This window comes from Spermophilus citellus, assembly GCF_964194105.1.
Source record: "Spermophilus citellus genome assembly, chromosome: 6".
NCBI classification, from domain to species: Eukaryota; Metazoa; Chordata; class Mammalia; order Rodentia; family Sciuridae; genus Spermophilus; species Spermophilus citellus.
In genome coordinates this window covers 112,994,354-113,008,267 of record NC_138187.1, presented here as the reverse complement: position 1 = coordinate 113,008,267, position 13,914 = coordinate 112,994,354, and the positions used below count along the sequence as shown (strand labels likewise).

General features: G+C 44.9%; 1 protein-coding gene across 1 annotated transcript in view; it reads left to right on the top strand.

The window, feature by feature from the left end:
* CNIH3 (cornichon family AMPA receptor auxiliary protein 3) overlaps nucleotides 1-13,914 on the top strand; it is a 112,328-nt gene that overhangs the window by 49,412 nt on the left and 49,002 nt on the right. The window contains exons 2-3 of the mRNA XM_081300313.1: nucleotides 8,118-8,186; nucleotides 12,261-12,308. Coding sequence (XP_081156439.1) covers nucleotides 8,118-8,186; nucleotides 12,261-12,308 — 117 coding nt within the window. The remainder of the gene's footprint in view (nucleotides 1-8,117; nucleotides 8,187-12,260; nucleotides 12,309-13,914) is intronic.

Below are 13,914 nucleotides of genomic sequence, written 5' to 3'. Positions count from 1 at the left end.
TTCAGGTCTCTTAGCTTAAATGACACCTCCCCAGAGTGGCCGTTCTTGATCCCTGTTATGATTTGGATCTTGACTGTCCCCCAGAGGCTCATGGGTTGAAGGCTTGGTTCCCAATGCATCAGTGTTCAGAGGTGGGGCTTTTGGGTAGTGACTGGATCCGAGGGGCTCTGGCTCGTCTGTTGATGGGTTTATGATTGAATGACCTGTTGGGAAGTGGTAGGAACTGTAGGAGGTGGAGCCTAGCCGGGAGAAGTAGGTCACTGGAGGCATGACCTGGAAGGGTATATTTTGTTCCTAGTCCTTCCTCTTTCTCTTTTGCTTTTGGCCACCATGAAGTGAATGGTTTTCCTCTTCCATGCCTTTCAGCCATGATGTTCTGTCTTACCACAGTCCATAGCAATGGAACCATCTGAACAAGGACTGAACCCACTGAAACTATGAGCCAAAAGAAATATTCTCTTCTTTAAGTTGGTTTTCTCAGATATTTTGTCACAGCTAATACAATCACCTACCCCATTCTAACGTCTTCATATCACCTATTTTATTTTTGTCACATATGTTACCCTTTCCTGATACTTTTCTCATTTGTTTGTTAATTAGCTCCTCCATCCTTGCCCCTGATTACAACCACTATGATAATAGGGACCTTATCTTCCTCATTGCTGTATTCTAGAGCCAAGAACAGTGCCAGATACATTATGGGCATCTAGTCAACATTTTTGGGGGCATCTTTAGTGACTCAGTACTTCCTTTCTTGCCTCTGTAGGTCACAGAGTGGTGGCACCGTGAGCTGGATGGAGCAGTAACTGATTCAGGACTCAGAGATCAGGGTCTGTGTGGGTTGTACTTCACTTATCAGGCAATGTGGAGAGTGTCATTCAAATGCTGTGTCTCGGTGTTTCTTGAATTGTACGCTGAGGGAAATCCCCATTCAGTCCACAGAGTTCTTATGTAGCTCAAACTACTTCAGTAAGGTAATGCAACATGAATGCAAGATAGTGGTATTTCAACCACATAAGATCTTTCCAAAGTAGGGGGATGCTGTGGAGGAAACACAGGAGGAGAAGGTACCAGGGAAAACCAGTTCTCCTAATGCTACACTCTCTGCTGTGGTATCCCTGGGGACTCATTAGCTAATGGAGTTGCAACTTCATTTCCTCATCTTCCAGGAGGGCTTTTGCCATAGTATAGCATGCCTGTTTATAGCAAATTAACTAGTTCAGACAAGCGAGGTGACTTTGCATCTCCTAATTATAAATGATTTGGGCGTAGAGAACTAAGCATCCTGGGGTGCTTTCTAGAGGGTTTCTAAAATTCCCTGCCTCTTGAGGTGGGTCCAGGCTGCCTCCCCAGCTGGTGTTTGGGCTGGAGGTAGTCTGGATTGAGGGCAGGCTCAAGCAGTGACTGGCATCCCTCTAGTCCTTGATTGGGCTAGAGGGGAATCATGCTTCATGACCCTGTGTGTGTGTGTGTGTGTGTAGAACAGGCTGAAAGGTTGGCGCAGGTTCTTTGGGGTGGAGTTGGTCTGAGCCTAGCCGAAGCCCAGAATTGGAGGAACAGTTTCTAGTGTGTTCCTGCGGTGGCTCCCTGCCTCTCTAGACTTCTCTATGGTTTTCCCTGGACTCCCAGCTGTGCCTCTTCTAGAGGGTCCTGTGTGGTCCTCCACCAGGTCCTGGTGTCTACCCTTCTCCTCCCTCCATCTTACTGTGGCTCCTGAATTCCCACCCAGAACCTCACTTTGGTCCCATTTTCTCAGGCTGGGCTGAGCCCCAGGCGGGTCCTAGGTGACCTGACTAGGAAGACCTGTCTCTTGCTTTGTTTCTACTTCTCTGCTGCTGGTGTTTCCAGCCCTCCCTGAGCTCACCCAAACCTCCATCTCAAGAGTTTGGTGAGAAAATAAAGGAGGAAAGATGTCCTCGGAGGGAGAGTGAGATAAACAGAGAGGAAAACTATGAGAGCAACACATAAATTGGACAACTTGGATGTGATGGCTGGTTCCTTGAAGCCACAAAGAATCAAAGCTCATGTCATAGAAAACATACAACCAGGACAGTCCTAAATCTATTCAAGAAATTAAACTAGTAGTTTAAATCTTCTCACAGAGAAAACTCTTTTAGAAAAAGCACAGAAGAAAATCTTGTGGTCTTTGGAGTTCTTAGATCTAAATGAATTCTTAGGTCCAGTACCAAAAGTATGGTTCATAAAAGAAAAACTGATAAAACCAATGATTGCCAAAATGAAAATCTTTTATTCTGAGAAATGTATTGTTTAGAATGAAAGACACGCCATAGAGGAGAAGAAAATATTTGAAAATTAAATATCTTACAAGGAACTTGTATCTAAAATATATGAAGGACTCTCAAAAATTATTAATGAGAACACTGATAAATTTTTTTAAGAAAGGTCAAATGATTTGAATACACTTCATCAAAGAAGATACCCAGATGGCAACTAAACCCATGAAAAGATCCTCAACATCATTTTTCACCAGAGAAATGCAAATGAAAACTTCAAAGAGATACCTCTAAATACCTAGTGGAATGTTAAAAAAACAAAAAAAACCAAAAACCAACCAAACAAAAAACACTGATGATAAAAATTTTTGGCTAGGATGCCGGGGAACTGAAACTCTCATCTCTTGCTTGTGGAAATGCAAAATGGTACAGCCACTTTACAAGACAGCTTGTTAGTTTCTTAGAATCTTGAACAGCCCCTTACTTCATGAGCTGGTAATTCCCTTCCGATTTACCCAAGGAAATTAAAAAAAAAAAAACACAAAAAACCCTGACATTTAGACAAAAATCTTTTTACACGTGTCTCCAGCAGCTTTATTTATAATTGACAAAATCTAGAAACAATGCAAACATCCTCTAACAGGTGAATGAATAGTCAACCTGTAGTTCATCTATAGAATGGAATTACTCAGCAGTGAATATTACTATTGATATAAACAACAATGTGGCAGAATCTTGAATACATTAAGTGAAAGAGAGCAACCTCAAAAGCCTACACACTACATGATTCCATTTATGTGACTTTCTGGAAAAGATAAAACTATAGAGATAGAGAACAGATTAGCAGTTCCCTTGAAAGGGTTTGGGGGTTAGGGACAGGAGAGGAGTTGATTCCAAGGGGCAACAGGAGGGCATTTTTTTGGGGGGTGATAGAACCACTCTATATCTTGATTATGCAGATGTTCATATGATTTGTTTTATGTATTTGTTAGGATTTGTGGGAATTTCCACCAAAAAGAGTAAATTTTACTGTAATAAAATTTAAAATAAATTAAAAAACAAAAGTGAGATTTGAAGTGGTCTGATCATCAGCAGTTAGAATTCACCTACGACTGTCAGCGAAAAATCACTGGGCTACACTGTGCAGTGGAGTCTCAGAGGACGACACACAGAGAAACTTTGTGTGCAGCTGGATTAAACCATGCAGACCAATCCTTGCCCACACTTGGATCTCGCTTACAGTCTGTCCCTGATGCAGGCGGCTTGGCTCTAGGTAGAAGTGTGCAGCCTGTGGCTCATGCTGCCTGTGGCTGCTATTCTCAGACGCAGGTCAGGAGGTTGGGATACAGAATCTACTATGAACAAGGACCAAGCAGAGGGTACCTTCCATCTTACTTCTTCAGCTTGCTCTCGTATTATGGGGTGTTTTCATCAGCTTTCTCACCGGCGTGACTAAAAGACCCACCAGAACAATTGTAGAGGAGGAAATGTTTATTTGGGGGCTCCCAGTTTCAGAGGTCTTACTCCATAGAAGGCCAGCTCCATTTCTTGGGGCTCAAGGTGAGGCAGAATATCATGGAGGAAGAGTGTGGTGGAGGGAAGCAGCTCACATGGTGATCAGAGAGCAGAGAGAGAGACTCCACTCTCCAGATTCAGAATATCCACCCTCAGCCATCCCCCTAATGAACAGCTTCCTCCAGCCACACCCACCTGCCTCCAGCCACCACCCAATTAATACCATCAGGGATCAATTCATTGATTAGATTGAGACTCTGACAACCCAATCCTTTCTCCTCTGACCCTCCTTGCATTGTCTCACATGTGAGCTTTTGGGAGGCACCTCACCCCATCCAAACCATAACAAGGGGTCTGTTGCTCATTCTCTGTGTGCTTAGAGGGCTTCTCTTCTCCTTGCTGTATGCACTGGGAGGCAGGACAAGGTAAAGGAAACTGCTTGGGCTTTCGTTTCAATGAGGCCTTGCTTTGAATCCTGGCACCAGAGCTGTGATCGTGGTCAAATCATTTAACTACGTTCAGCCTCCTCCGTTTCTTCATTTCTAAGATGGGGACAATAGTTGTACCCAGCCAAAGGATTAAATGATATAAATCGAGTGTAGTCCCACGTCTGACGTGGTAAGCATGTGATAAATGGCAGCTGTGATTATAGTCATCTTGATTCTATCCCTAATCACATTGTCATAGGACTACCTGTTGACACGCTCCTCTCCCCCTCTGTATCAGGAACTCGATGAGAATTGGAGCTGTGTCTTGTGGATTTTCATGTCTCCAGTGACTCACCAGCCTAGGGATTGGGTATAGACGATGCTCATCAAGTGACAGGGGGTGCGTTAGGGATAGATGCTGGGATTCGATGCTGAGACTGTGTCCTGCCATTGTCCTCACCACCACCATGTGGCCAAGAAGAAAGAAAGCAAAAAAAAAAAAAAAAAACAAACAAAAAACAAACCAGAAAGCACCTAGGAAGGGCCCTTAACCGATTGGAGCCCATAGGGAGAGAGACATTTCTGGCCTTTCTTTCTCTGCTCCTCTTGGTCAGGTAAGGAATCGAGTGGTTGTTTGCTTCCAGCATGTACGAGTGGCTCAGAATCCTCAGTAGCTCCTCTCTCTCTGCTTTAAGCACCAGCTACCTTTCTCTATTTAGTCCAGACCCACCTGTATGCACTCACACAGGGACCCGGGCACAGGCACAGGTGGGTGTGTTTCAGTCACAGCCACCGTGCGGCCCCCAGCCTCTCTGGGGGAGCTTACCTATGGAACAATAACAGTTACAGGGTTCGACAGCTGTTCAGAGACTTGCTTTCAGTGACTGGATGAAAATATGGTGGATTGTCTTATAACTGGATGAGCAATAGCCCAAGGAGTGCGGATGGCAGTCTTGCAGGAAGTGGGATGACACGCTTGGGGCCCTGTCCTTGGTCCTTCTTGGTTTACATTGACACCAGGGGGAATGAGGATGTGGATAGTGAGGACATCATGGCTATTAGGATGGTGGTTGGGAGATAGATTGTGTCTCAAAAGATTGGTCTTCTGGACCGAACTGAGTAGGGAGGGGTGAGTCTGGATACAGATCAGTTCCTTTTCTTAGGCTTCTGAATCTGAATCCTACAAAACAAGGGAAACCGTGTTTAACTGATGCACATGAAAAAGACTCAGGGTTTTTAGGTAATGAAAATTTAGTATAAAGCCAGGGATGGGATATAAACATACACACACACACACACACACACACACAGCTAATATGGTGAGGCTCCATTAACACAGACCTAGGATTCAAAGCAGAGGAGGTGAGTGATGCTGTTACTCTTCTGTGCCAGCCAACCTCACCTTGGATATGGTTCTGATAGTCACGTTTTAGTAGGGACATTTGAAACCTGTCATGTCAATGGAAGGCAATTTAGCACTAGTTTGTGTAAATAATGGTTAGAGAGATTTATCTTGGGAAAGAAAATTGTGCTTGGACCACAGTTAGCTGACAATACTTGAAGGGGTTCTATGTGAAAGAGCATTTGACCCATTCTGTGTGCCTCTGAAGCGGCACTGTCCAATGGCGTTTTCTGCAGGGACAGAAATGTCTTATACCTGTGACACTGAATAGCTATTATACCTAAAACATAATGACAAACTGAATTTTTAATTTAATTTTAATTAGTAAAAATGTGGCTTGTGGCTACTGTATTAGACTGGGCAAAAACTTTAGAGGGCAAATGAAAGAATAGACCAGGGGCCAGCAAGTGTTTTCCTATAAAAAGCAAGATAGGCCATAGAGTCTGAACTCTGTCACCGCAGTGCCAAAGCAATTAGAGATTAAAGAATAAATGTGGCTGAGTTCCAATCAAACTTTCTACGGACTCTGAGGATTGAATTTAATGTAATTTTCACACCACAAAATCTTCTTTTGATTTCTTTTTTCGACTCTTAAAAATGTGAAACCATTCTTAGCTCAGATTCATACAGAAGCAAGTGGTGAGCTGGGTTTGGCCTGCAGGCTGTAATTGGCTGACCCCTGGCTCTGACTGTGGATGGAAGTATTAGGGGGTCCTATGTCCCGGCAATGATTAAGTTGAGGGAGCAAGACACAAAATGAGCATCCTCAGGAAGAGGTGAGTTTCTTGTTACCAAAGAGCCGAAGTCTAGGATGGGCAATTAACTACCTGACAAGGGATGATATAGAAATGGGTCTTGAATACAGTTCGCACTGGCATTTTCCTCTTTCTGTGGACACATTGAAATCAGGATGACCTATGACTGCTTTAAAATTATACTTTGAAATTATGCTTTGAAGAGGGAAATTGCTTTCCCTTACTTGCTACTCTCAGCCTCATGTGGCTGGGTTGGTGACACTCAGGAGTGCCCAGCCAGCTTCCTGGCTTCAGGAGCACCGCCATGTGTTCAGAAATCCCCTCAGGATGTGCCTTAGTTGGTTTTGCCCATTTATGTTCAGTAGGTATGTTAGTCAGCTTGCTTTTTTTCCACCCCCATACCAGGGATTGAACCCAATGGCGCTTCACCACTGAGCCCCTTCCCCATCTCTTTTAATCTTTTATTTAGAGACAGGGCCTTGCTAAGGCTGGCTTTAAACCTGCAATCCTCCTGTCTCAGACTCCTGAGCTGCTGGGATTTCAGGCATGTGCCACCGAACCTGGCTTGTTAGTTAGCTTTCTGTCATTGTGACAAAATATCTAAGATAAACAACTTCTAAGGAGGAAAGGTTTATTTGAGCTTATGATTTCAGAAATTTCAGTTCGTGGTTGGTTGGTCTATTGCTTTGGGGCCTGTAGCAACACAGTATATCATGGTAGCAGCAGGGGGTGGAGGAGGCTTGTTTATTTCATGGTGGCCAGGAAGAAAGAAAGCAACAAACAAACAAAAACAAAACCCAGACCAGAAGGGTCTGGGGTCTAATATTCCCTCAAGGATCTGACTTCTCCCAGGAGGTCCTACCACCTCCCAATAGCACCACAAGCTGGAGACCAAGCCTTTATGGTGTAGGCCTTCGGGGGACACTTCAGATCCAAACGATAGCAGTGGAGAGACTTTGCTGAGCATAGTTAAGTCCTCTACACTCTGAGAGGACACTGCCCTGACCAAGTACCACTTTTTTCTGTCATTTGTGCTGCAGACAATGAGGGTGGGGTGAGGTTGTGGGTTTGAGAGCCTAGTACCTGGATGGGTCATGCCTTATTCTATGACTGGAGAAGTTTCCCTCCATCATTTCCCCTCCAGACACATGGAGAAACCATTGCTCTCTTGGGGGAGTTCTGAGGTTTTTGTTCAGAACGAACTTCAGGGTCAAAGTCTGAAGGACTAAGCTGTGAAGCATGGACTACCCAACAGCTGACTGTCCCTCTGTGGACGGTTATCTGGAGACAGGGTCCTTTTTCTTCTTATCATCTCTGCTCCATTGTGCCCCCTCTTTCCCTTTTACTTCTAATTAGCATCTCTGGCTAAATACACACACACAAAATAAAATAAAATAAAATAAAATAAAATAAACATCCTTTCCTGGGAAGAGCTAAAAGTACTGGTTTGAAGTCTTGAATTTTTGTGCCTTTATTAAAATCCTAAGGTGACCCCACCAGGGTAGAGTTGCTCTACATCTTTGCAAAGAACAGGAAACCAAAAAAAAAAAAAAAAAGGTTATTTGGGAATTTTTAAAACATATACAGTAGATGGAAGAAGATAATCACCCTCACATGCACATTCCCAGCTTCAGCAGTGACCAACTCCTGGCCAGTCTTGAGTTGGTTGCCTGGGCCCACTTCCTGCCTTCGGTATTATTTGGAAGCAAAACTCCAGGAAGCTTTTGGGGTGGTGCATCGACTTCCCTGCGTGCTAACATCTTGGTTCTCTGTTCTGTTCCAGATCATTGCCTTTGATGAGTTAAGGACGGACTTTAAAAGCCCCATCGATCAGTGCAACCCTGTTCATGCGGTAAGTAGCGGGTTCTGGTGACCAGAAGGTGGTGTCACCATAGGCCACCCAGGACTTGTGCAGGAGGCCGAGGGTTTTGAGGGTAGGATAAGTAAAGAGCCCACTTGCCCTGACTCTGCCTCTGTGCCTGGCTTCAGGCTGTTGAGGAGCCTTCTTGCTCTTGAGGTTGCTGAGATATCATGTTAACTGAGCGTGACTGTCCCCATAACCCAGGGGGAGGGTCTGCTGTGTTGTGGCTGCTGGCATTAGTCTTTTTTGGTTCCTCATCTTTGACCCAAGAAAGAGGCTCCATGTCGGCCAGCATCTCTGCAGTTTATGTGACGCCATGAATGGGTGTCCCCTGCTGGATGTGGGTGCCAGTTTCTTATGGAGGGTGATACGTGGAGTTCCTAGCCCCACCCCTATCACCTGGAGTGAATTCACATCAGGTGATTCTGTAGCCTGAGGTCAGCTCACCTCCCACTGGGGAATCAGATGCAGTCTGGTTCCCTTCAGGGCTGGGAAGACACCCTGCCAAAGCACAGAGAGCTTCCAGAGTCTTCCTGCTTGATTTGCTTGGAAGGCCCTGCATGCCTCCCCTCCCTTTGCCCCGGCTACGCCTTCAATTGGGAGCATCTGCATGAATGTGGAAAAAGAGGCCTGGGTGCAGGGAGAAGGGGAGATGTCATTTCTGTCAGGTGGCAATGGGTCTTGGCTCTTTGCTTCTCTGGTCAGTGAAGCCCATGTTCCAGAGCCAAGGACCAAGAGCATGTGGTCAGAACCTTTTCCAAACGTATTCCAGACCAGATTGCTGCCTTCAAAGAAGGGAGCATGCACTGTGTCTCTTAATCCAGATTCACTGGCTCTGTGTTGAAGATCCTTCCAGCCATGGTTTCCAGTGTGAGGATGAGTTTTCATGTGTCTGAGTAGCTCTGCTGAGTTTTCAGTCAGAAACTGTAGAGAGAACCCGGGTCTCTACCAGCGTGATTCCATTTTAACCTGGGAAGGTTAGGGTGTCATTCTTTAGTAACAGGGCAAAAAAGTCTCTTCTCAGCTGTAGGACCCCCAAAGAAGGATTTGCTCTTGAGAAGGTCCCAAATGACATGTGGTGGGACTCAGCTTCAGCATCTCCCCCTGTCAAGTTAAGGGTCACTTCTGGAATTGTAATTTTGCTTTGAGTCTTTGCTGTGCCAGGAGCTTTATATACATCACTGTAATCCTGGCAGCAGCTCTGCCAGACAGGTCCAATTTCCCCAATCTCTAGTTCGTAAGGCTGAGTTTCTTGTCCAAGGACTCAGCTCCTGGGTGGAGGAGCCAGGTCTCGACCCTAGGTGTTCTGACCACTACTCCATGCTGTCCCTTTAAGAGGCTTGGTTTTGTCGACTCTGAGGCCTCCTTTGGTACCACAGTCTTTGATTCTATGAAATAGAGCCAAACCCTTTCGAAGTCCACTGTGTAAAGCAAACCTGGTTGCAAATTGATAGTATCTTTAAGATTCACTTGAAAATGTAGTGCCTTTCATAAGAGTTATAATCATTAAAATCCATTTTGTTTTCATCTGCTGGCCTTACACTCCATCCACCCATGAGAACTTGGATCGGTCGGGCCTGGAACTGTTTCACCCGGGGTCTCATGTCTTTTTTGGATGTTGTGGGTTTGGCACCAACATCACACACCTGGCTTGTCAATATCTACCAGGCGCACAGAGCAGCTCTAATTTAATAGAGAGGGCACCTCCATGTCGCGATGCCAAGGGAGTGGAGTGTTTGCTTTCCTACCTCTTTCCTACCTTTTTGGACTCAAAAAGGAGCTTATGGGGGCTTGAAATCAGTGGTAGACGCTTGCCTAGCATCTGTGAAGCCCCGGGTTGTTTTATCCCTCACACATACACACACACACACACACACACAGCAAGCAAAGCTTACTTACAGCTTTATTGTATGAATGAGTCAATGCTGACTTCAAGAAGAAACCTGACCTTTCCACTCTGTTCCATCATGTAGATTCCATGCTGGGTTTCAGGTCGTTGGTGAAACCTTGAGGTGTTTCTGCAGAGCCCTTTTCCAGTCCACCATGGCAAGTTCCATAGTTTAGACAGAAGAAAGAAAATCAAGACTGATCTAAGCACCAGGGGCTTCCATGAAAGGCCAATGTGAGAATAGAAATTGCACACAGTAGGCTTCAGTAACTATTTGTTGATAAAAGGGATGAATATTGAAAGATGAAGTTGCGTGGCATAATAGCTGGATCTCAGCTCATTATTTATTTGATCTGCTCTTTCTTTCTTTCTTTCTTTCTTTCTTTCTTTCTTTCTTTCTTTCTTTCTTTCTTTCTTTCTTTCTTTCTTTTTTGTGTGTGGTTCTAGGAATAGCACTGAGCCTGTTGCATGTTAGGCAAATGCTCTGCCGCTGGGTTCCACCCCCAGCCCTATTTTTTTTAATTTGAAAATTAGTTAATTAGTTTTAATTTTTAAATTCCTAGTCTAGCTATACTTAAAGTTGGTTAACAAATTAATTAAGGCGCCTGGGCTTTTCAAAGCCCAAACATCTCACGGGGGAAGATACTCTTATCTAGGATTAAAAACAACACAATAACATAAAAATGCTAAATGGAAAAGCATTAGACATGTTTCCCAGTTCTTGCAATGTTACTCCCTGGCAGGAAATGAAATGCTTGGTAGATCTCATTGAACTCATCGCACACTAAAGAACCCTCATAGAAGCCTTTCTGTCTCAGAGTTTGAAAAAGCACTTCACTGGTTGGTGACTCTGGCCCTGGAAGGACTTGAGTGGCAAATACTTTCTGATCTGTATGATAATCTCATTTCTCAATGAGGACAAGCAGCCCATTTGATGTTTACTCCTCCTCCTTCTCTTTCTTTTTCTTTTTTGCAGTCCTGGGGCTGGAACCCAGGGCCTTGCTCATGCTGAGCAAGGACACTACCACTGAGACATACCCCAACTCCCATTTGGATTTTAGATGCCCAAAAGATCCAAATATTGTTGGGCCTCTGTTGGATCTGCCCCCTCTTAGAGGGGGTGGAACAGAAGAGGTGTGTTCTGTTTGGCTCCTTGTTTTTCAAGGTTTCCTTTCACCAGGTGGGCATTCACTGTCATTTTGAAGTAATGAGAAATGTCATCCTTCAGGGTCTCCGACTTGAGAGTGCATCCAGGAGCTAGTGTGTCCCCTGTAGCAGCCTCTTTGGGGCACGTGTGTTCTCTCTTGCCCACGTGTGTGTTGAGGAGGATGTGACCTATCTTCCTAGCCGCGTGGACACTAATCTGTCCTGATGTGGGCTCCTTCCTCTGGGCGTACAGGCTGCACAGGAATCACTATATTTATGATTCAATTAGGGAAATTGAAGCGTCCCAGCCACCTGTCCTCTGCAGATCCACGAGGCTCTCATTACCGTTACATCTACAGCAACCAAATTGCCTTGGTAATGAAGCGCTGGGAGATGCTGCAGCTGTGTTCAGTGGGGTTTCAGAAACAGGAAAGTCACTGCAGGAAAAGGAAGCAACAGCACTTAGCATCACCTGCCCAGCCTCAGGACATCTTCTCTTGGTTGTGAGCCAGGCTTCCAATATGGACTTGACTTCTGGAAAAGTCTTAGTCTGGGGGCACTGTCGATGTCTAATCAGTGGCAGGTTGCTCCCTCCAAGTACATTCACTTTAGAAAAAGAAAAGCAACGGGTGGGGAACTTATTTGCCTTAAACATTATTGGGTGTACTTATGCTCTTGGTGACCTAAGCGGGGCATCCTTCCTGGGCCTTAGGATGCTCAGTGAGCATGTGATGTCCACGCTGCAGTTGGACCATCTGATGAGTACATGCAGGAAAAAGTATGCTGGGCTGGGAGGGATGCTGAGCCCATGACATTTGCTGTTAGAGCAAATGACTATGACAAGGTAGATGGAAGAAAGATGGAAATTCTGTTAGAAAAAGCCACTGGGTGGAAACCCGTGGACCGTGTGCCCAGGAAGGATCTCTGGTGGGTTCTGCTTCCTCTACTGGGTTGGATTGTGTGGGCTTCTCAAGGGTTTTCAGCAGGACCTCTAACCTCCTATCTCCTTTCTCTCCTGTGCATCCTGATAGAGGGAACGGCTGAGGAACATCGAGCGCATCTGCTTCCTTCTGCGAAAGGTCAGTGTGGTGCTCCACGTGGGAGGATGGAGGATTACAGAGTGGTGGGTGGGATCCCCAGTGAAAGAGGCTGGTGAGGCTCAGTGTCTGCCCCTGTGCTGTCTACCTGGGAAGGCCAATGGCAGCCTGGGAGGAGGAGGTGGGAGCTAGCCATCAGTTCTTGAAAACCACCAGAACCAAGAGGAGCTAATTAAAAGGGGTGGCCATCAATCAAAGTGTCAGGAAGACACTGGATATTTGCAAGTGCCCTCTGGTTGGATTTAGAGGGTCTTTATTTTTGCATGATGATGGATGGCATTTACAGCAGCTGTTGCCTCCTAGCCTTTGTTCCAGTCTGGTGCTGGGCTCACGAACACTCCCTCCTGACTTAGGGATGTCTTTAACTGGATGTTGGGTTGCTTTTGAGGTTTCAGCTTGTCATTCAGCTTTGCAATTTGATTGACAGGATCATTGGGAGTGTTGGAGGGGTGGGGTAGGGAGGTATTATTAAAGGGGAAACCACGCCATTCAAAGAGTTGCTCTGAATGGATGGGCAGTAGACCTCAGCTGCCCTAAACTCATTCTGCAAGTGTGCATGTGTATGCACAGCTCAAGCTGGGTGTTTAGCACACTCCATCTGCAGACCCTATCATTCTCTAGTTAGGGAAGTGTGTCAGCAAAATTTAGAGAACAGGAACTTGCAGGTGAAATAAGCAGTGTCCATGTCCTTGAGCCAAAGGACCTCCCTGACCTCTGTACTGAGTGGACAACTACAGGCCCTAGGAAAACCACCTGTCTACCCCAATGGGGTTTTTTGAGACTTATGTGAATAGAAGAAAAAAAACCAAGTGCTAGGCCAACACTGACAGAAGGGAAATTTTTTTTTGCAAGGTATTGAAGGTTTTTTTTTTTTTTTTTTTTTTTGGATTTCAGTAATGATACCTTTCATTGGGAGAGAGAACATAATCAAGAAGCCAATTATTTTTTCTAGCTAATTACTTGTCCTTTAATGTTTTCTAAGAAGCTCAGCATGTTAGAATTCCACATCTTGTATGTCACAGTGGGAAAGTGTGCTCAGATAAGACATGCATTTGAAAATACTAGTGATCCAAGGAAAAAAGAATGATTAAGAAAATAACATATAATTTGAATCATGAATATGTAAATCACTTTCCTAGATAATGTTGTAGTCAACTTATAACCTGTTCCAGCCATCACTTCCATCGTCTCTAGTTTGCTCTTTAAGACTGACATGTAAGTGGCATGGACTGGATCAAGATAAAATCAAAGGTTTGCCTCTTAGACTCCCATGCTTCCTTTTTTTTCTTCCCTGTATTTTCTGGCAGAGTGATGATCTGTATCCATGCTAAGTAGCCTTGTTCATACTTCTATATTGCTGGTCTTGGGCTCTGGCCAGACAGCAGACAGTGGCCTGTGGTATCTCTGCCAAGGTTCTGTTGTCCACAGCCTTAGAGTCCTGGACTTCTCTAAGGTCAGTGCCAAGAATACAAAAGCAAGCAAATTATGCAAGAATTAGCATTGCCTTTTGCTCGTTTGCATACAGTTTGCATAAGTTTCTAGGCATTTTACTCCAGGAAACATGGTACTCCAAGAACCTTTTCCCTTT